Here is a 19,193-nt window from a genome sequence, read left to right on the forward strand (position 1 = left end):
GGGTTTTCCTTTATTTTTTTGTTTCTTTTTTTTTTTTTTTTTTTAAGCAGAAATTTCCTAAGGATTTTTCCATGGCGTGTGCGCGTACAGCAGCTGATACGGAAATCACAGGAGCTTAGTTGCTTGCCCAGGTATTTGGGTTTATTTTGCCCCCTTTTTTTTTTTTTAAAATGTATTTCCCCTCTGAAAATACCCAAAGGCACAAAGCTGGAGTCCGGGCCCCCCAAAATATGCTGAAGCAGGACGGCAGAGCTGTCGCTTCCGGAGCGCGGCAGGCTGCCGAGGGGCTGCCGAGACAGCGCCGGTCGTGCTTGTCGGGAATGGGGTTTTGCTGCTTTCCAGCAGGATTTTCCCCGGATGGCCCCGCTCCTGCCAGCCGTCACTCCCGGTCCCCAAGCCTGGAAAAACAGGATTTCCTGGGGATGGCGTGGGATGGTGTGCTGGCCTCTCCATCCTCACCGGGCAGGGTGCCGGGTGGCACGTGCTCCTGTCACCCCCGGCCGGAATTTGAGGGGGGGTCTGAGCCCCTCGGAGAGGGGGGAACCTGTAGCTGGTCCTGCCCCGATCCTGCCCCTGGTCCTGCTGCGTGGGCTCAGCACGGCTCCGGGTAACGCGGTGGGGTGAGATGTGGGGTGAGATGTGATGTGCAGGCGCGGGGTGGGCTATGGGGCACGGATGGGTGTGGGGGGGAGGTTGGAGCTGCTGTAGGGGCATCTCGGTGGGGACACACACACACACCACCCCCCTCCGCTTTTGTCCTGGGGATGGAGCATGGGATGCCTGTGTGGGATTTGGGATGAGGCAGGAGCAGGCTGAGCGCTCGGTGCCGTCAGTGGTAGCCCGTCCGGGACGGGGCCTCCACCGTGCCAGGGACGGCCGGTGTCGGCGGTGCCGCGGGGGGCTGCCGGCCGGCGGTGCCTTTAAGTCCCCCCAGCCCCTGCGCTGGGGGAGCCGCACTGGTCCCAGCAGCTCCGTAAGCCCATTAAGAGCTCAGGGAGCCTTACGCCTCGGGGGTCTGCAGGAGGGACTTGCACTAGTTCAGCTTAAACCCCTTGAGCCCAAGCGGGGCCGCCCGCTGCGGGGACACGAGGACGTCCATGGCCATCCTCCGGAGACACCCATCCCCAATCCCCCGCTTCCCTCAGCCCCGAAGGACGGTGAGGGCGGCAGCCCTGGGAGCGCCCCGGCACGGGGTTTTGGCTTTGATGCGTTGTTAAAATGCGCCGTCGGGGTAAAAAAGTCCCTCTTTCTCGGCAAAATTCTTAAAGGGGAGATCTTCCCCCTCCGGGTGCTGCGGTTCAGCTCCGCGGCGTGTCGGAGGAAGGTGCAGGGAGGGTGTGTGGGTCCATCTGGGGTGCGGGAGGACGGGGAAGCCACACTGGTCAAGGGGAACCTGGTCAGGAATTGCTGGGGAATTTTTGCTACCCTGAACCTGGACGTGCCCTATGTCAAATGTGTCAAAAACTACCGAAGGAGAAAGAAAACCAACCCAACCCCAAGTCTTTGTGAAACCCTTGGGATGGAAATGCGCCTTCCTCCACTTTGTGAGCATAGCATTCCCCGCACCCTGCCCTCTGGATTTGCTGCCCACCCGCCAGAAGACGTCGTGGAACGGCCCCTAAAATGCCAATGGCTCATCCTAGCCGCAGGGACGGGTTTCCTTCTGCCCGGTCCACCGCCTGCAAGACCAAGTCCCCCAGTGCTCCTGCTCACTGCGGGTGGGGTTTGCTGGGACTCCCCGCCCAGCTTGTCCCCGCAGCTGCAGTTCATCCCCAGGCTTGCTTGGGCTCATCCACCATGGAGCATGTCACCAAGGGCAAGGTGCAGGACTCCCTGCCATGGCGGTGCCAGCGTGGGGAAGAATGAGGAGGAGGAGACGCAGCAGGTTGGAGAAAGCAGCAGATGGAGGAGGATGTCTGTTGTGGAAGCTGAGAGCGGACAGTGGGGACATCAACCCTTTGGGTTGGCACCTCATGCTCTGGAGGCCCCATTTCTTCTGCACTGTGGCAGGAGGACCTGTCCGGAGATGGGTATGTGGGTGTTGGGTTTCAGGAGGGCATGGGATCAAACCCTTCCGCACGGGTGAAGGAAGATGGTTCTCTTGCAAGGGGGGGTCACCGATTGAACAGGCAGGTCCCTGGGAAGAGGCTGGGGACTCTGAACCCACCCTGGGCCTCCCACCATGTGGCAGGCACCAACTGTGACAACCACATCTGGCTTGTTCCTTGCCGTCCCAGCTTGCCACCTCATTCCTCAGCTCTTGGGGAAGTGTGGAAAGGCAGAAAGGTTTCTATCTAACTCTAGTTTTAGTTGTAGACTTTAGTTGTAGACCCTCAGAGCTTGGGGCCAAGAAGGACCAGTGAGTCCAGAAGGATCCTTATACCCTGTAATCAAGTCCCCTCAAAGCACATCTGCACTGAGATAAGCTCACCACAGCGAGCCCTTTCCAGCTCCCACCATGCAGAGTTTCCTTCATGCTTAAAGCTCGGTGCTACATCTCTTCCCAATCTTCTTCTGTGTTGTGACATCTTGTAGATGAGTTTTTCCACAGCTGCTCTCCTCGAGGTCACACGTAGAGTGAACCCCTCTGTTTCTTACTGTGTGTCCTGCATCTGAGGGTTCCCCTGTCCTGACTCATGTTATGGCTGGTGATGGTGGTGGCCCCTTCCGCCTTCCCAGGGCCCCAGCTCTGCTTTCCGACTGGCTTGTGGCTTGTTCTTTGAGATCTGCCAGCTTCACCCGTCTCACTTGTGTTTTTTTTGGTAAGGCACAGTGCTAGTAGTTAAATTGCCATAGAATCAGAGAATCAGTTTGGGTTGGAAGAGACCTTCAAAGCTCATTCAGTCCAACCCCCCTGCCCTGGGCAGGGACACCTCCCACCAGCCCAGGTTGCTCCAAGCCCCGTCCAACCTGGCCTTGAACACCTCCAAGGATGGGGCAGCCGCAGCTTCTCGGGGCAACCTGGACCATCCTCACAGTACAGAATTTCTTCCTTATGTCCAACCTAACCGTACCCTCTTTCAGTTTAAAACCGTCGCCCCTTGTCCTGTCCCGACAGGCCTTGGTGAAAAGTCTCTCTTCGTCCTTCTTAGATGCCCCTTCATAATATGGAAGGGCCACAGTGAGGTCTTGTGGCTGCGTGCGAGACACCCAGTGAAAATCTAAGTGTTTTGTAGCTGTCCAGATGCTTTCTGCAGCCAAACTGGTATCCGATCAAAGACAAGCTGGGCCTTGTTGGTACCACATCTGCTGTGCCACCACATCCCTGTGGCAGGAATTCTTGTCCCAACAGTTTTCTGGGAACTGCTTTCCTAATGACTCTTCTCATCAGGTTGCCCAGGACTGCTGTTCTTCCATCTTCTGCTGGCATGCTACAGGGGGGGAAGACACCCTTCCTCCTGGGCTGATTCTTGAAGAAGTGTGAAGAACCAAGAGAGCCATTAGACATCTCGGAAGGAGAGCTTGGCTTGGGTAGGTGCATTGCTTGTGCTCCTTTGGCCTCAGACACGTATGCCCATCAGAGAGCACGGTGTATGTTTGGTGCTGGTCTCCTTCCCAGCTGTGGTCCTGGTTGAAGGTAGAACTTTTAGCTTACGACGTCACAGTTGGTCACCATCAAAGCCGGGATCGTGGTGTCTCATCACAGCAGCCAGGATGGGGGCCCCCTGGGGTGCCCCAGTGCCAGGGCTCACTAATCCCCAAGTCGTGGTGCAAACCCTCCCTCTGGGTCCACTCTCCCAGAGGATGAGGAGATGGTTGCTCCCTGGGCTCCAGCAGGTCCAAAAGGGAGGAGCATCGTCTCCTTCCTCTTTATCTTGGGATGCTCCAGCTCGCCCATCGCATCGAGTGCTGCACCAACATGGTTTTCTTGACTGCCTTTGCTCTTGGGAATGCAGATGGCTTGGGAGATATGGGTCTAGTGCTACGACTACCTGTCATGGAGAAGCCAAAGGGGAGGAGAAGGGAAGCGAGGGTCATAGGAGACCCGAGGACCAGTGAAACCAGTGTCTGAGGTGATCCCCAGGGTGAACCGAAATGGTGGAGCACCTGCAGAGCATCATGGGTCCTGGAGGTGTCAGCAAGTGTCCCCATCCTCTGATACCCTCTGGCCTTGCGGCAGCAGCAGCAGCTTTCCCTCTGCCCAGGTCTCCAGCATTGTCCTCTTGGCTCAACATCTTCCAGCCCGGCACGCAGAGCCTGGTGGGTCACGCTCAGCTCGCCTATGCTGTCTTGAATTGTCCTGGGCTCTCTGGTCTCCATCCCCACCTCCTCTGTCGGGATCCGACTCGGGGCTGGCAGTGGGAAGCTCCCAGGTCGCACAGCAGCGAGCTTGGGCGAGCGCTTGTGTCCGAGCTAGAGCGCACCGGGGTTTGCTCTGTATTATTCCGGATTTAAAAGGGAAAAAAAAAAAAAAAAAAAAAAAGAAGTGATTGCTCTTTCCCGGTTCCTGCATTTCCTGAGAGCAGCCGAGCTCCTAGCTTATCTTCAGACAGCCTCAGGGGTATTCCCTCGGAGTTTGGGAGTTTAATCAGGCATTGCTGGGGCATGTGAACTCTGTGTCGAGTCGCCGTTCCCAGGGAGGGGAGCGCCTCTTGCAGATATTTGGGTTGGCGTGCCTGGGCTGGGGGCTGGGCTGGCTGGGAACGCGCTGCTCCTTTTCCTGGGGATGCCACTGGGAATGGCCGGTGGCGGGTGACGACCCGCCGGGCCGGGAAGGGGGTGGCTGGCAGGGGGGATGCTGGCAGCGGCCGTGGGCAGGGGGCGTCCCTGAGGGCACCCCCGGCACGGGGCCGGCTGTGCCGGGATCGCTCTGGGTTGGCAGCGGCGGGAGGGAGATTTTCGTCCCCTCCAGCCCTGCCGCTTGCCACCTGCTTCTTTTATTCCCCGACCCGTGGGTTTTTCCGTGGAGCATCCCGGGCGAAACCCACCGGTCCCCACCAGCCGTCGTGACCCATCACCCTCTGTCCCTGAGCCGACTCTGCCGCTCATTTTATTTCGGGTGGTTTTGAATTCGGCGGAGAAAGAGGAGCCGGGTGGAGATGGCCGATACCGGGCTCTGCTTCACCGGTGGAATCGAGGGCTTTTGTTGCTGCCTCTTTAGCAGGCGGTATTTCTTTTTTTGGGGGCTGGATATATTCCTGGCAAGTAAAATGACGGATGCTCTGTTTCGTTTCCAGTGGCAGCGTTTCAGATTCCTTGCTCCAGGGCAGGAGCCGAGCGAACTCTGATTCCGGAGCAGCTCTGGTACCTTGGCAGCTTAAAGGCCACGGGGTTTGCTTGAATGACAAGCGGTGCCGAGCGTGGGGAAGGCTCGGGAAAGGCGGTTTTGTGCGGCGTGCCCTCCATCTCTTGCAGGAGCCAAAGCCCGGCGAGCGGGGAGGCATCTTTTTTATTGTCTTCGCGCGTCGCGGTGGTGGAAAGGCGGCGCACAGAAGGACGGCGAGCCCTGCCTCGTCGGCGAGCGGGGACGCTCCCCGGCTCACTGCCGGGTGGACGGAGAGAAGCGCCATGCCTTGGGGGCATGGCTGCGCCTCTTCTCCCTTGGAGCTCTCGGACGCCTCTTGCCCCGGCGCTGCCCGCACCTCCCCTTGTAGCCGCCTTGGGGGGATGGGTGCGGACCCCGGCGGATGGCTGAGCTGCATCCCGCGGTGCCGGCGAGCCCGAGCCACCAGGGAGGATGGGACCTGCCGGTGGGGGTTGCCTGCTGCAGTGCTGGGGGTGAAGCGTGAGGGACGGGGGTCTGCAGCCCCGGGGGTGGGGGGGTGTCAGGGCAGGTCTGGCACCTTTCATGAGGCTTCCCAGCCTTTTTTTGGCCCACCTGGGTGGACCTGAGGCACGTGTGGGTCTGCAGGCAAGGCTTGGGATGGTGCTGGCAGTGGGCAGGGTCTGCCCATCCCTGATGAAGAAACCCCTGCGCTTTCCTGGCAGCTGGGCAGCGACACCTTCCCCCCCAAAAAAAAACCTCTCAAGCCTCTCTGGTCCACTGGGCTTACTGGGAACAATTCCCCCGGGCGCCAGGGGAGGCTGTGATGCCTGGGCCGGCCAGCCCCATCGCTGAAGTGAGTTTTGGCTGTGCTCAGCCAAGGCTGTGGGGCTGGGAGGAGACCGACCCAGGCTCCCTGAGGGCTGTGGGGTGCCCCAACGCCCCCTCCCAAAGCTGAGCTGGTCTTCTTCCCCCCTCCTCCCGCCAAGGCCTGGCCAAGCAGCCTTCCTCCCCTTTCTCTTCTTCCTCCTATTTCCCTCCTGCCAGCGAGGCCAAGCAAAATGCGTTGCTGACCAAAAATAACAACTGCCGGCAGATCCAGACAATGGATAAACCCGACGAGGGCGAGGGCGACCCGAATCCTCCCAGAGGAAGACGGGATTATTCGCCGTCCTCTTAGACATCTGTCAATAGCTGCCGTTTTCGACCCCCGGCGGCTTTCCGACGGTGCCGCCGCCTTCCTGGTGGTAAAAGCAATAACTCCAAAGCGGTCGCCCTTCGGGAGCGGGTGCTCCCCCGGGGGGTGCTCAGGCGGGATCTCAACACCTTCATCCCACCGGCGCAGAAGCAGCGGGGATCCAGCCCTCTGGTGCGAGCGGTGGCGATGCCTCTTGGATGCTGATGTCTTCTTCAGCCCACAGAGCGGTGGCCAGCCGGGCCAGGTAATGGCTGTGCCCTTGCTTGCACAACTCCTGTCTCGCTTCCCTGCGCTCGCTTGTTCCATGGGGTGCAGGCACCGAGGTGTTAGCCTTGCCCTGCCACCCTTGAGGTGGGGGTCCCATTGCTATGGACCGTGAGGTCCCCACCACCCATTAATGACCAAACTCAAATGTGCTGATCTGGCCCCGGCGCTCTTGAGGGCGTGTTCCCACTGCCAACGTGCTCCTTGCTCGCCAGTGGTAATGGTGACACAGGTGCTGGCATGGGTGCACTGGCCTTTCCCACCGTCAGCTCTCCTGGGATCTGGAAGAGGCCCTCAGGTTGTGTTTTGCCACCACGGAGATGCTTGGTGGGATGTGGAGGGATGAGGTTGGGAGGGAGCTGGGAGCACAAGGGGACCTCTCCAGGCTGGGGTTGCTCTTATAGGTGGCACTGCTGGATTTGGGCACCGTTGGAGAGCGCACTTGGAGGTGGGACTCCTGGATTTGGGCACCACTGGAGGTGGCGCTGATGGATTTGGGCACTGTTGGAGGTGGCACTTGGAGGTGGCACTATGGATTTCAAGCTTTTCGCCATCAAATATTCCCGTGCGGCTGTGCCTACAACTTTTTTTCTTATTTTTAATTAACTTCTTGGAGCTCTGCGCCTGCTGATCGGTCTCTCCGTGACCTGGTTATCGGTTAGACCCCAAGTAATTTACGCCGTAATCGCCCCATCTGTTAACGGGAGTGATTCACACGTCTTAGCTTGGCTTGACGGGCTGCGTGCGGGTCTCCCCAGTGTGAAGCCTTGCTTGGGCCCCCCGCAGCCCTTCCTGGTGGCTCTCGGGACTCCTGCTGGGATGCCCGTTGCTGCTGGCATCTGCCACCGGGCAGCGCCTGCCCCCCCGTCCTGCCCGGCCCCAATGTCCTTGGGTCATTCAACCTGGTCTCCTGAACGTCACAGCCCTCAAATCACCTTGGGGACCTTCGTGGCGGAGGGGATGCCGGGGACTAGCTGGACCGAAGAGCTGGGAGCCCTCCAGGAGGGTCTCGGGGGGCTTTGCAGAGGACAGGGCGGGGTGGTGGTGGTGTTTCTGCTGGGCTGGGAGTGATGCCTCATCTCCTGGGGGGGGGGGGGGGGGCCAGCGTTAGGCGAGGCGATGCCAAGGCGGGGGGAAGTGGGCGAGCGGCAGAGAGCCGTGCCACGGCGCGTGAATGTCAGATGCTGCTTGGCTGCGAGCTGGGCTCGTGCGAGCGCAGATCTGTTCAATCCCATTTGGAGAGGGGAGGGGGGGGAGAAGAGAAACAGGGGAGGGAAGGGGGGGGGGGGGGCCCTTCCCGAGGCTCAATCTGGTAGGTTTTAGTTACAGTCGTTTTTAGGATTTGGGCAGCGAATTGGCGCAGCTTTGGCACGGGGAAGGGGGGACGGATGAGCACTGGGGAGGTGAGGCTGCCAAGCCTCCCTCGTCCCCCCGAATTGGGGAAAAAGGGGGTGGGGTGGCGCAGATGGGTGCAGACCCCCCCCCCCCTCCCCCTGGGGTGAGAAGCGCGGCCGTCACCCGGCTCTCTGGGCATCAGCTGGGCGAGCGGAGGAGGGGAGGAGGTGCCTGGCGTTGTCCGCAGGGCACCCGCAGCCCTGCAATGCTCGGGTGGACGTTTCAAATCGCGTTATCTCTATAACCGCCCGGCTCCGTCCGCTCCGAGTGGCAGCGGAGATAAGTGGATTTCCAGGGAGCGCCTGGTCGTCTGACATTTAAGACTCCTTAATCCGCAACCACCACCCCGCGGAGGCGGGACGCGGCCACGTTTCCCAGCTGGGCAGTGTGGGGCAGCCCCGGTTGGTCCCCATGGTGGTGACCACGGCACCGCAGCTCACCAGGGTGGCCGGGTGTGCGTGGGGACGGTGGCAGCGTGAGGTTCAAGGATGTGCACGGAGGCAGTGGTGTCTCTGGGGACATCCTTGTCCTCTCCACGGTGGTAACCTCCTTGGATGTCCAGGGCACGCTGGTGATGGGCTCAGCCTTGCTTGGGTGTGTTGGCCCGAGTCAAATGGCCCTGCGTGGCTGTGCCATACCGGTACGGCGTGCTGGCGGATTGGGAAGCCCGCAGCACCCATGGTTACGTGGGGAAACCCACCACCAGCGGGGAAATAAAGATGCCTTTGCTGGAGCCCAGGCACAGGGAGCCCCCCTGGACAGCGGGGAGGTGGCATCTCCTCCTGCCTGCTCAGCTGGGCATCTGCAGGATGGTGGCGTGGCCTCACCACATCATGCATGGCCTCACCACACAATCCCTGGAGAATGTGCCTGGCAGGGCACGTCTCTGGCCCTTGCTGGCCAGGCTATGTGTGTGTCCAGAGCTGCTCTTTGGAGGCACCACCAGAGCAGAGCGGCTGCCTGCAAGGAGACGGGTGAAAGCCACTCTGTGTGCCATGAAGATTCACCATCTGCTTCCAGGGCTAACTCCAGATGCTGGATTTAATCTTCCATAGCCTTTTTAATTCAGGAGTTGGCTTCTTAATGTCCCTCAGTGCCACCTCAGCAGCAGAGATGAGCAGAGCGGCTGCCACAACCGGCCCTTCGAAGGATGTTCTGGAGCATGGGAGATGAACTATCTCCATGCGAGTTGCCCATCTGGCGACCCGTCATACCTCTGGCTCATTAACGTGCAAACGCCCAGGGTGAGGCTTAGCATTTAGGACACTGCCCAAACCTCCCCCAGGCCTCGGCGTCCTCTTTTGATGTCTGGAGAAAATGTAGTGGGCGATGCTAACTTCCATGTTGTATCCAGGAGTCGATCTTCTGGCTGGGCCAGTTTTTGGGAGGATGAATGCGAAGAGCAGAGCATGGGGGCTGTTCGGTTGACAGAGGTGATGGCTTGCAAACAATGTAGGTGAAGGACATCCTTGTCTTTGCCTCAGGGTGCCAGTGCCTGGTTATCAGGCACCATGTTCTCCCTGAATGGGTGTCCTGCAGGAACATTCAGCCTTGGGAGACTTCGGCTTGATTTCTGTCTTGGTTCACCTTGTTTTCCCCATGTGGCTTCAGCAGAAGCAGCAGCCCAGAGGTGACAGTGCCACGGGTGTCTGCCCTGCCAGCGGTCCCCACGGCCGGCTCTCACCCGTCCAGAGTCCCTGGAAGCTCCAGACTCGATGGTGCTTCCTTGTGTGGCAGTAGCCCTTTGGTCTGGCACCTGCAGCCTGACTTCTGGTCGATGAGGCTGTGATGAGACATCACCGTCCGCTTTCAGTTGACCTGTGTCAGCCGGTGGAGGGAACAGCAGATTCGACTGTGCTGTGGAAATGGGGTACGTGGGAGCTGAGTTGGGTGTTGCAGCGCTGGGGTTGGAGCTGCTTTGAACCTTGTTCTGGTGGTGCTTGTTCTCCTGAGCCTTTCACCTGGGTTGCAGCTGGACTTTCTGACCCATGACGGTGCTACAGGGTGGTGGTCCTGGGCTACCTGCTGGCTTTTCTCATCCCAGGGTGTGTTTCAGACACCAGGATGATGTAAGGGTGTCCTGGGACTCCCCATGCATCGCTCCCACCACCCATAGCCCCGCAATCCCGGCCATCCTGAGGTCCTGCCCATGGCTGTTGGCTAGGGTGGTTGAGGAGCACGGGGCCCACCTCTGGCCCCTCTCTGGAGCTGCGACTGGTACCTCCAGCTGGGAAGGCACCTCCAGCTGCAGCCTCCCTTGACCTACACCCTTCCTGGGATGCCTTGAAGAGGGGCAAGTGCCGGTGGCGGGTGCCCTCCTTAGGTCTGCCTGTGGTACGGCTGAGTCTGTCCATCCGTCCGTCTGTCTGTCGGTCCATCACCAGGGCTTTGCTAGGGAGGTGGGGGCCGCGCTGGGCGGGCGGACGCGTGGCGAGGGGGAGGAAGCGGGGACAAAAACCCGGCAGAGGGGACAATTACCGCCTTTCTGGAGGCTGAAAAGGCGCCGGGGTCCCTTCCGTCCTCGTCCTCCGTCTGCTCCAGGCGGACAAAGCCGCCACCCCCGGTGCCCACCAAGCGCCCAGAGATTAGTAAAAAAGACGAACTTTTATTTTCTCCCTTTGTCTCGGGAGCCCGGGAGCCGCTCGGCTTCAGCTTTGCTGCTTTCTTCTCCCTCTACGGCCGTGTCTGCGCACAGCTGACCGGCCGGCAGCTTTTCCGGGAGGAGGTTGATTTATTTAAAATTAAAGGAAAGCTGAAGTTCTTTCTCGAAGACGAGACTTTTTACGTCGGCAGGAGCTGATGGCTTTCCAGCGATGCGGTGAAATAACACAGGGGAGCGGACTGGAAATCACAGCTTGTCTTTTTTTTTTTTCTTTTTTTTTTACGAGAAGCGAAGCTCCACTCCTGCTCCCTTCTGCCGGTAAATGGTGCCTGCAATCAGGGAGACTCTTAGTCCATCAGCTGGTGATGCTTTCTCCGGGTGCTGGACCACCAAAGATCCTTTTTGCAACCTTTGTTTGGGTTTTTTTTGGGTTTTTTTTTTTTTTTTAGTTGTTTGGACTATTGCAGCACAGTCCCCGAGGTCAGCCGGGTGGCGGGGACCCCCAGGGCAGAGGGAAGGGGGGATGCGGGGTGGTGCTCGTGCGGTGAGCCCCGGGGAGAGGAGGACTCCCTTTATCCCCCCCCCCCCTGCCCAGGACCATGGGAGAGAACCGCTGCTCCGCATCCGAGCATCCCGGGCTGGCAGGGGCTGTTTTTTTTGGGGGGTGACCCATGGAAATGGGTCTTGGTGGGAGCAAGGAGGGCAAAGTGGGTGACACCCAAGTGGTAACCTGTCCTGGGTGCCATCGGGTCACCCCGCTTTCAGACCCTGTGGGCTCAGCCTGTGCCTGGCAGGGGGATAGTGGCGGGGAAGGATGGGGGAGAGCAAAGGGCTGGGAACCCTCTGGGTGTGGGCTGGGGCCTCCCGACCTTGGCGGTGTCCCCTTGAACCCTGGCGTCCCTCCAGGCTGCTAAGCTGCCCAGTGCAAAGACCCGGGTGAGGGAGTCCATCACGTGCCCCTTAATGCCACGGACGGGACTAAGCACCTTCTGACAGGGAAGGGACCCAGATGACGCTGCCCGCCGCCTTCCCCAGGGGATGGGGGCCGGAACAGGGGCAGAAACGGGACGGGGAAGGGGGGGCCCTGGCGGTCTGTACTCCGGTCAATCATAAAGAAGGGATTAAGATCATTAATTCCTCCCCCCGCTGCAATTAGCAACCCGGCCGGGCAGAGGCTGGCGAGGAGCAGCTGGCTGCTGCGCTGGGTGGTCCTGAGGTGGTGGGGGACACCCCCCCCCCCTTCGTGCCAATTAGCCGGGCAAAGCAGGTTCTGGGGTCCCCAGGGCTGGGGACGGCATGGGGACAGAGCCGCCCCACCTGGCACAGCGGTGGTGCCCGGTGCCCAGCGCAGGGCGGCTGCAGATGGCGGTGGCCGGGACAATGGCGGGATTGTGCGTCGGTGCCGCTCGGCACGGCTCGGCACCGCACCCCACGCCAGCCGCTGGGCACCGCCTCGCACCGCTGGGGTTGAGAGGGGACACGATGGTGTGCTCCTGGTCCCCGTGGGGTGGCAGGGGAGCTGTGCTGGGTGGGATGGGGTGGTCTCATCCCACAGGGCCGCCCACTGCAGCAGTGGGTGCCGGGGGACGCGTTCTCTGGAGGAGCCTGTGGCTGGTGGGGTCTCGGAGCTGCTGGCACCCGGTAGACATGGCATGGTGGGACCAGTGGGCACATCCAGCTGGGGAAGGAAGACCTGAACCGATGGCAGCGGCGACCGCGGCGTGCCTGCAGACAGTGTGCTCCCTTTTTTGGCACCCAGACCCCGCCGCCCTGCGCCGTGGGGCTGGCGGGGACCCCTCGGTGAGCCCTGCGTGGGCACGGCTCAGGCTCTTTGCCGCAGCGATGGGCGACGAGCTCCTGCTGTCCCTCCTGCTCTGCTCCGTATCGTGGCCGGAGACCCCCGGTTACCGCCGTGGCAGCACCTCGGTGAGGCGGTTACAGCGCCACGAGGCCGGTAAATCCCGGGCTGATCCGTCCGGCGCTTGGCTCCCCGAGCGTGGCGGAAGAGGCGCAGGGCGGCAGGAAAGGCAGCCGCGGGCGGGCGCGAGATAACGCCGCCGGGCGGTTTTATCTCACATCCTCCCGTCCGGTGCTTTTCCTGCCGCGCTCCCCGCTCCGGCCCCAGCACCCGTTGCTTTCGGCGTTAAGGTGTGACCCGTCCTAACGCCCGCAGGGACGGGTCCCCCGCCTCCCTGGCAGCCGGGGAAGGGTGTCACAGCTCACGGCGGCCCATTTTGGGTGCCCCCCCCGGCCCCGCCACCGCCCAGCATCCCCCCTGCCTGGCGTGGAGGGCGATGCCGGGGAAGGGCAGCCTGTCCTGCCGCCGCAGCCCTCCCTCCCCACGTGGCCTGGCGCGCTCCAGGCTGGAACCCGAGCCCTGCATCGATCCGCGCTGCATCTTAAATCCCGCAGCAGCTGAAGCAAGCGGTTTTTAGCGCGAGGGCGGGGGGTGTGCGTGTGTGTTTCTCCGCAGGCGAGCCGGCTCTGGCACCGGGGTGAGACGGGCGGGCTGGCTTCTGCCAGTACCGTGGTGGTTGGTGCTGGGACCTGGTCGCCGTCAGCGTTTTAACGGCGATGCCTGTGGCTCGGCCGTGGGGGAAGGGTCCCGGGCTGCGGCAGGGCGGCCGTAGGCGGCATCACGGCTCGGCTGTGACGAAGGGGACACGAAGGGTGAGGGATGAGCAGGGTGCAGGGATGCCCCTCGCGGGGCTGCATCACCCGGGGGCAGGAGCGAGGGTCCCGGCAGAGCTCTCCCCACGTGGCCGTGTCCTTGCCCAGACTCCGGAGAGGAGGCCGCCGGGATGGAGAGATGGGGTAGGCGAGGGGCCTCCTGCCGGCGCTGCCCTCCCCCAGCTGCTGCCGGGGTGGGGACGTGGGTTCCCGCTCCGCTAAGCCCTGCAGCTTTTCTCCTCTAAAGCCTGATTACTCCGGCGGTGCCTGTGCGTGCGTGCGTGCGTGCGTGCTCCGGAGGGGAGGAGGAGGAATTTCACAACAAGTGTTTGCAGCCACACTGGGCCCAGCTGCCCCCGAGCTGCCCCGGGGACGGCGGCATCGCCCCCGCTCCGGGGAACGGCGCCGAGGCGGGGGCTCTCGCCGTCACCACTGAGCCCTTGCCACCACCGGCGTGGCCGGGTGCCTGCGGTGGGTGTGCGGGCAAGGCATGCCGGGGCACAGCGGGAGGTCAGCAATGGAGCTCGGAGGCGGACGCTGCGGCTCCTCGTGGGGCTTGGAGGTGCATGCTGCAGCTTCCTACGGGGCTTGGAGGCAGACGCCATGGCTACCCATGGGGTTTGGAGGTGTACGCCGTAGCTGCCCATGGGGCTTGGAGGTGGATGGCATGGCTGCCCACGGGGCTCGTTTGTTGAGGCTGTGGCTCCTCCGGTGGTTTGGAGGTGGATGCCATGGCTGCCTATGGGGCTTGGAGGTGGACACTGTGGGTCCTCATGGGGTTTGGAGGTGTACGCCGTAGCTGCCCATGGGGCTTGGAGGTGGATGCCATGGCTACCCATGGGGCTCGTAGGTTGAGGCTGTGGCTCCTCCCGGGGTTTGGAGGTGGATGCTGTGGCTGCCCATGGCATTCGGAGGTGGACGCTGTGGCTCCTTCTGGGGTTTGGAGGTGGATGCCATGGCTGTTCTGGGGGCTTGGAGATGGACACTGCTGCAGGGGCTCAGAAATGGACACTGCATCTCCCCATGGGGCTTGGAGGTGGTTCTTGTGGCTCCACATGGGGCTTTGAGGTGGATGCTGCAGGTCTTGGTAGGGTTTGGAGGTGGGCATTGTAGCTCCCTGTGGGGCTTGGAGATGGATGCTACAGCTCCCCATGTGGCTTCCTTCCCCTGCCCAGCGCTGGTATGCAGTGCTGGCCTGGAGACAAGGGTCCAGGAGGAGGAGGAGGAGGAAGAGGAGGGTAGGGGGAGCAGCCCGGCATGAGCTGGGTGAGCAGCATCATCTGGGAGGGCACAGGAGCTGGGGTGCAGGGACATGGGCGGCTGCAGGGTGGGGACCGAGTGCCCATCGCATGAGCTCTGGCTGTTGGCTTGGGGGCATCCTGAGGGCGGCCACGGTCCCATCTGGTGTGGGGACCGCATGTTGCTGGAGCAGAGCAGGAGATAAGCCCCGTGACTTCCCTGGGGCTGCAGTCCCTGGGGGAGGAGAGCCGGGCACAGAGAGCCTTTAAGCATCGGAGTGCCATTGCTCCCAGGCCAGGACTTCCCCAGTGACCCCCCATTTCTATCTGGATGGCGACCCTTTTAAAGAGCAGCGGAACGGATCTCCACTGAGGTCCGTTCCCTGGAGTTTCTTTGTTCGCGGCGCTGAGACTTTCATGGCAGGGGGAGGAAGAGCCGCTTTGAAAAGCCCATTGGCTCTTGCCAGCGCTAACTCTCTTTTCTTTTCCACTTCCAGAGCCGCATGTTGTGTACCAGAGCCACAGAGTATGTCTTTGCACTGAGATCGGACTGAAGTCCTCTGCAGCCGCCGCTGGAGGAGACGCCCCATTGATGAGCGTTCCTGTCTGAGCTTTCCCCGGTGGCTGGCGGGCTGGTGCTACCAAAAGGGCTTTGGGGGTGGGATTTTGGTTTTTTTTTGTTGTTTTTTTTTTTTTTTTTTTTAATTTTGGGTTTGGTTTTGTTGTTGCGCTCTGGGCACCATGTCAAATTCGGGCTCCCATCAAGACACTGGGAACAAGCCAGAGACGGAAAAAAATAACCAAGATGACTCTCAACCCCCTGTCAACTCCGAGAGGAGGAACAAAAGTGGAATAATAAGTGAACCTTTGAACAAAAGTCTTAAGAAGTCCCGTCCGCTCTCCCACTATTCCACCTTTGGTAGCAGCAGCTCGGTAAGCGAACATTCAGAGAAAGGCAACCCCTTAGCTAATGGCAACGAAGCGACTGTGGATAAAAGTCATTCTACCTCAAAGCACAAAAACATCTCTAGTATGCTGAGCAAATTAGACCGGGTGTCGGAGATCTCCTCAGAAGGACAGACCGCCCTACAACAGTTTGCTCAGTCGACAGAAATGCTCAAAAGAGTGGTACAGGAGCATCTTCCTCTAGCAAGCGACCACGGGACTGGTATCTCTGACATGGAGGCAGTCTCAGCTGCAGAGACAATGAACGGCCCCTCTGATTTTCCTTACCTGGGGGCTTTTCCCATCAACCCAGGCCTTTTCATTATGACCCCTGCCGGCGTGTTTCTGGCAGAGAGCGCGCTCCATATGGCTGGCTTGGCAGAGTATCCCATGCAGAATGAGTTGGCATCTGCCATCAATTCGGGGAAAAAGAAACGGAAAAGATGCGGCATGTGCCCGCCCTGCCGAAGACGGATAAACTGCGAGCAGTGCAGCAGTTGTAGGAATCGCAAAACTGGCCACCAGATTTGCAAATTCCGAAAATGTGAAGAACTCAAAAAGAAGCCTTCTGCAGCACTGGAGGTAACCGGCCCCTCTCAGGCACCCTAACCCCTCCTCGGGCTGCGCTCCTGGGTTCGGATCTTGCCCTAGATAATAAAACACCTGGTACTTCTTACTTTTTTATTTTCCCCTTTTCCCTTAACAGTTCTCACTGTGAGATGTGCGCTCTACCCAGTGCCCCCAGTCCCCACCTCCCTTACGTACTGGGGTTGATTGTCTCGGGGAGGAGGGCTGGGGTCTCTCCCTGGGGTCCCCGGGCGCGCTGGGCTTCATTCTCCCTTTCGCAGGTGCGGGCGGCAGCAGGTCTCTGCTTGAATTTCAGTGCCGGCATCCCTTGTCCTGGGGGGGAGGCTGCAGCCCCCCGAGCCAGGGAGCAGCTTCTAGCCCGAGGGTGGGGAGGCAGGAGGTGGTGTTGCGGGGCAGAGCTTGGGGGTGGCGATGAAACCCCGTCCAGGGTGGCCAGGGTGAGTCCATAAGGCACCAGCTGGATTTCCCGGTGGCAACCCGGCTGCAGTCCCTGGGGGCGGTGCGCCCGCTTCGGCACCCAGCTGAGCCGGGACCACCCCCCCTGCTCCCACCGCCGCTGCCAAGCGCGGGGATGCCTGGTTCCCCGCAGTGTGAGGCTTTGGGGCAGTACTTGGGCTGTCACCTCTGGGGACCACATCCATCTCTTGGCCTTGGGGGAGAGTTGCTGCAAGCCACCGTTGGGTTGGGGTGCCGCCTTGTCAAATCTGCTGGGAAGGCGCGCAGGAAAAGTCCGGTGGCTCAGGTCATCGCATGGGTCTGAAATTAAGACGGGGCCACGGGCAGGTGCTGGTGGTGTGGCGTGGGGGAGGGCTGGGCGCTGGTGGCGCTGGGCACGGAGCAGGGGTGGCATGTGGGCACGCTGCGCCAGCAGAGCGTGCTTCTTGTGGCACACCCATGGCTGCTCTGGGCCAAGACCTGTCCACCAGGTCCTCCATGTGTTACACGTAAGCCGGGTTTGATTTTTCCGGCAGCTGATCCCACCGTCAGCGGTGCCGATGTGTTTCTTCCTGCTGGGGAGTGCTTCCCCAGAGCTGGCAAAGGCTAAAAAGTCACCAAGGCATCAGCTGGATTGCGCATGCTAGCGCGAGGGCATTGCCCATCCTCCGGTCGTCCCAAAGAGGCAACCCACCGTTTTCTTAGCCACGTTCTACGTTTTTCAATTAGCATCAGCTCTGAATGAATAGCGGAGGGGAAGAAAAAAAAAAAAATCTGTTTGGGCGGTGGGGATGAGGAGAGGGGGACTGTGTCTTTCAAAAACCGCTGTATTGCTAAATTATATTCTTGTTCTAATTTGCTGAGTCAGTGATCTGGAAAAAGGGAGAAAGGGAAAAAAAAAAAGTTCATCTCTTCCAAAGAGTCCTAAAGCGGGTCAGTAGACTCAGAGCTCACAGCAGCCAGAGGAGCCGCTCCCTTCTCCCAGCACTGCACCAGGTCCAGGGACAGTAAATAGCACCAGGAGCCCATGAAACAGTCACCCCCTTGGTTGGTGTCTCCATCCCGCAGCTGGCTGAGAAACTGGAGCCACTAAAATAGGGCTCTTCATGTGATAGAGTTGGGCCTCGTCAAGGATGGGTCCCCATCCCTCCTGGGTGCAACTGTAAGTGTGTTGAGGCTGAGGCGAGATGTTTTGCCGTTGAGGTTGGATGCCTGGGCAGATGCGGGACATGCCAGGGCATCACCATCCACTTTTTGGAGCAGATCTTCCCCTCTGTCAGGATATCCACATGCGCCGTGTGTTGACCTTGGTAGGGTTGAACAAGATTGTGGCTGTATGTGGCTGATTGAATGAGACTGTGGCCGTATGTGGCTGGGCCACGGATGCTGGGGTCCTGGCTGATGTCCCAAGATCACCTGGGTGAATGACTGGGCTGTTAAACCTCACCCCACATCAACCAGCCTCGGCAATGTGTTGTGTTGGGCCAACCCTAGGGCAGCCACCAACACCTGCCTTGTGGTGGAGACCCATCTGGAGGTGGCTCGGTGGCTCTATGGACCACTTGTCCTGGTGGGCTGCCATCACACTGAAGTGCTTAATATGAGGACAGGAGGGGCCATTCAATGACCCTTTATACGGGGCTGAAAAATTTATAGGGCTTTGTGAAGCTTCGTCCCCCTCTGCGGGGAGCTGTGCCGTTGCCCGGGAGAGGAGCAACCTCAGTGACTCTGGTCTGCCAGCCCGGTGTGTCCAGAGGAACATCCTCGGAGCGCCTGGACAGGGGTCACAGCTGTGATTAAACATTGATCTAAAATCAAGCAGTAAAAAAAAATAGAATTAAACCTTTATGGCAGCATAAAAACATGGGCTAAATCCCTCTGCTGCCGTTAAGCTTTATCTGCACATCTACAGATCTACAGAGCTTGAATAAGTGGTCGCCACTGGTGGCCTGGTGTGGTGGTGGCCAACTGAGGCTCTAAGGCCAGCGAGGCAGGTCGGATGCTTGGAACAGGCAGCAGAACGTCCCTGCATCCACTAGGCTCCTCCAGGGTCTGCTAGCTGCAGCAACGCCGACTAATGCCATGGGGGCTGGTGGCCAGCCCTGGAGAGGTCATCCTGGGCTTGTCTCCAGAGCTGTAGGTCACACAAAGGCCATGAATAGTTGGGATTTGACTCAACAGAGCTGTCTTCCAGCTGGAGAAGCCTTGGTGGAGTGCCTTGGTGCCTCAGATAGCGCTGATGTGAAGGTTACCGCCACCCTCATGCGAGTGTCACGTAGAGAGACTTTTCACCAAGGCCTGTCATGACAGGACAAGCGGCAACAGTTCGGTTGGACATAAGGAAGAAATGTTTTATGATAAGGGTGATGAGACACTGAACAGGATCCTGGGAAGTTGTGGATGTACCATCATTGGAAGTGTTCAAGGTCAGACTGGATGGGGCTTTGAGGAACCTGATCTAGTGAAAGATGTCCCTGTGCATGGCAGGGTGGTTGGACTGGGTGGTCTGTGAAGGTCCCTTCCAACCCAAACAGTTCTGTGATTCTATGATTGTGGGGAAGAGGGGGGATCTATCCTGGGCATCCAAATTAGAGTTCGTGTCCATCTTCCTTTAATAATAAAGGAGCAGAGGTGGTTAAGGTGACCTGTATCAGA

General features: G+C 60.0%; 1 protein-coding gene across 1 annotated transcript in view; it reads left to right on the forward strand.

Annotated features, from left to right (window-relative positions):
* Positions 1-19,193, forward strand: part of CXXC5 (CXXC finger protein 5) — a 39,207-nt gene that overhangs the window by 17,353 nt on the left and 2,661 nt on the right. The window contains exon 2 of the mRNA XM_082490047.1: positions 15,068-16,097. Within this exon, the coding sequence (XP_082346173.1) occupies positions 15,312-16,097 (786 nt within the window). The 5' untranslated portion in view covers positions 15,068-15,311. The remainder of the gene's footprint in view (positions 1-15,067; positions 16,098-19,193) is intronic.

Source organism: Vanellus vanellus, assembly GCF_965231255.1.
Source record: "Vanellus vanellus genome assembly, chromosome: 13".
Lineage (NCBI taxonomy): Eukaryota > Metazoa > Chordata > Aves > Charadriiformes > Charadriidae > Vanellus > Vanellus vanellus.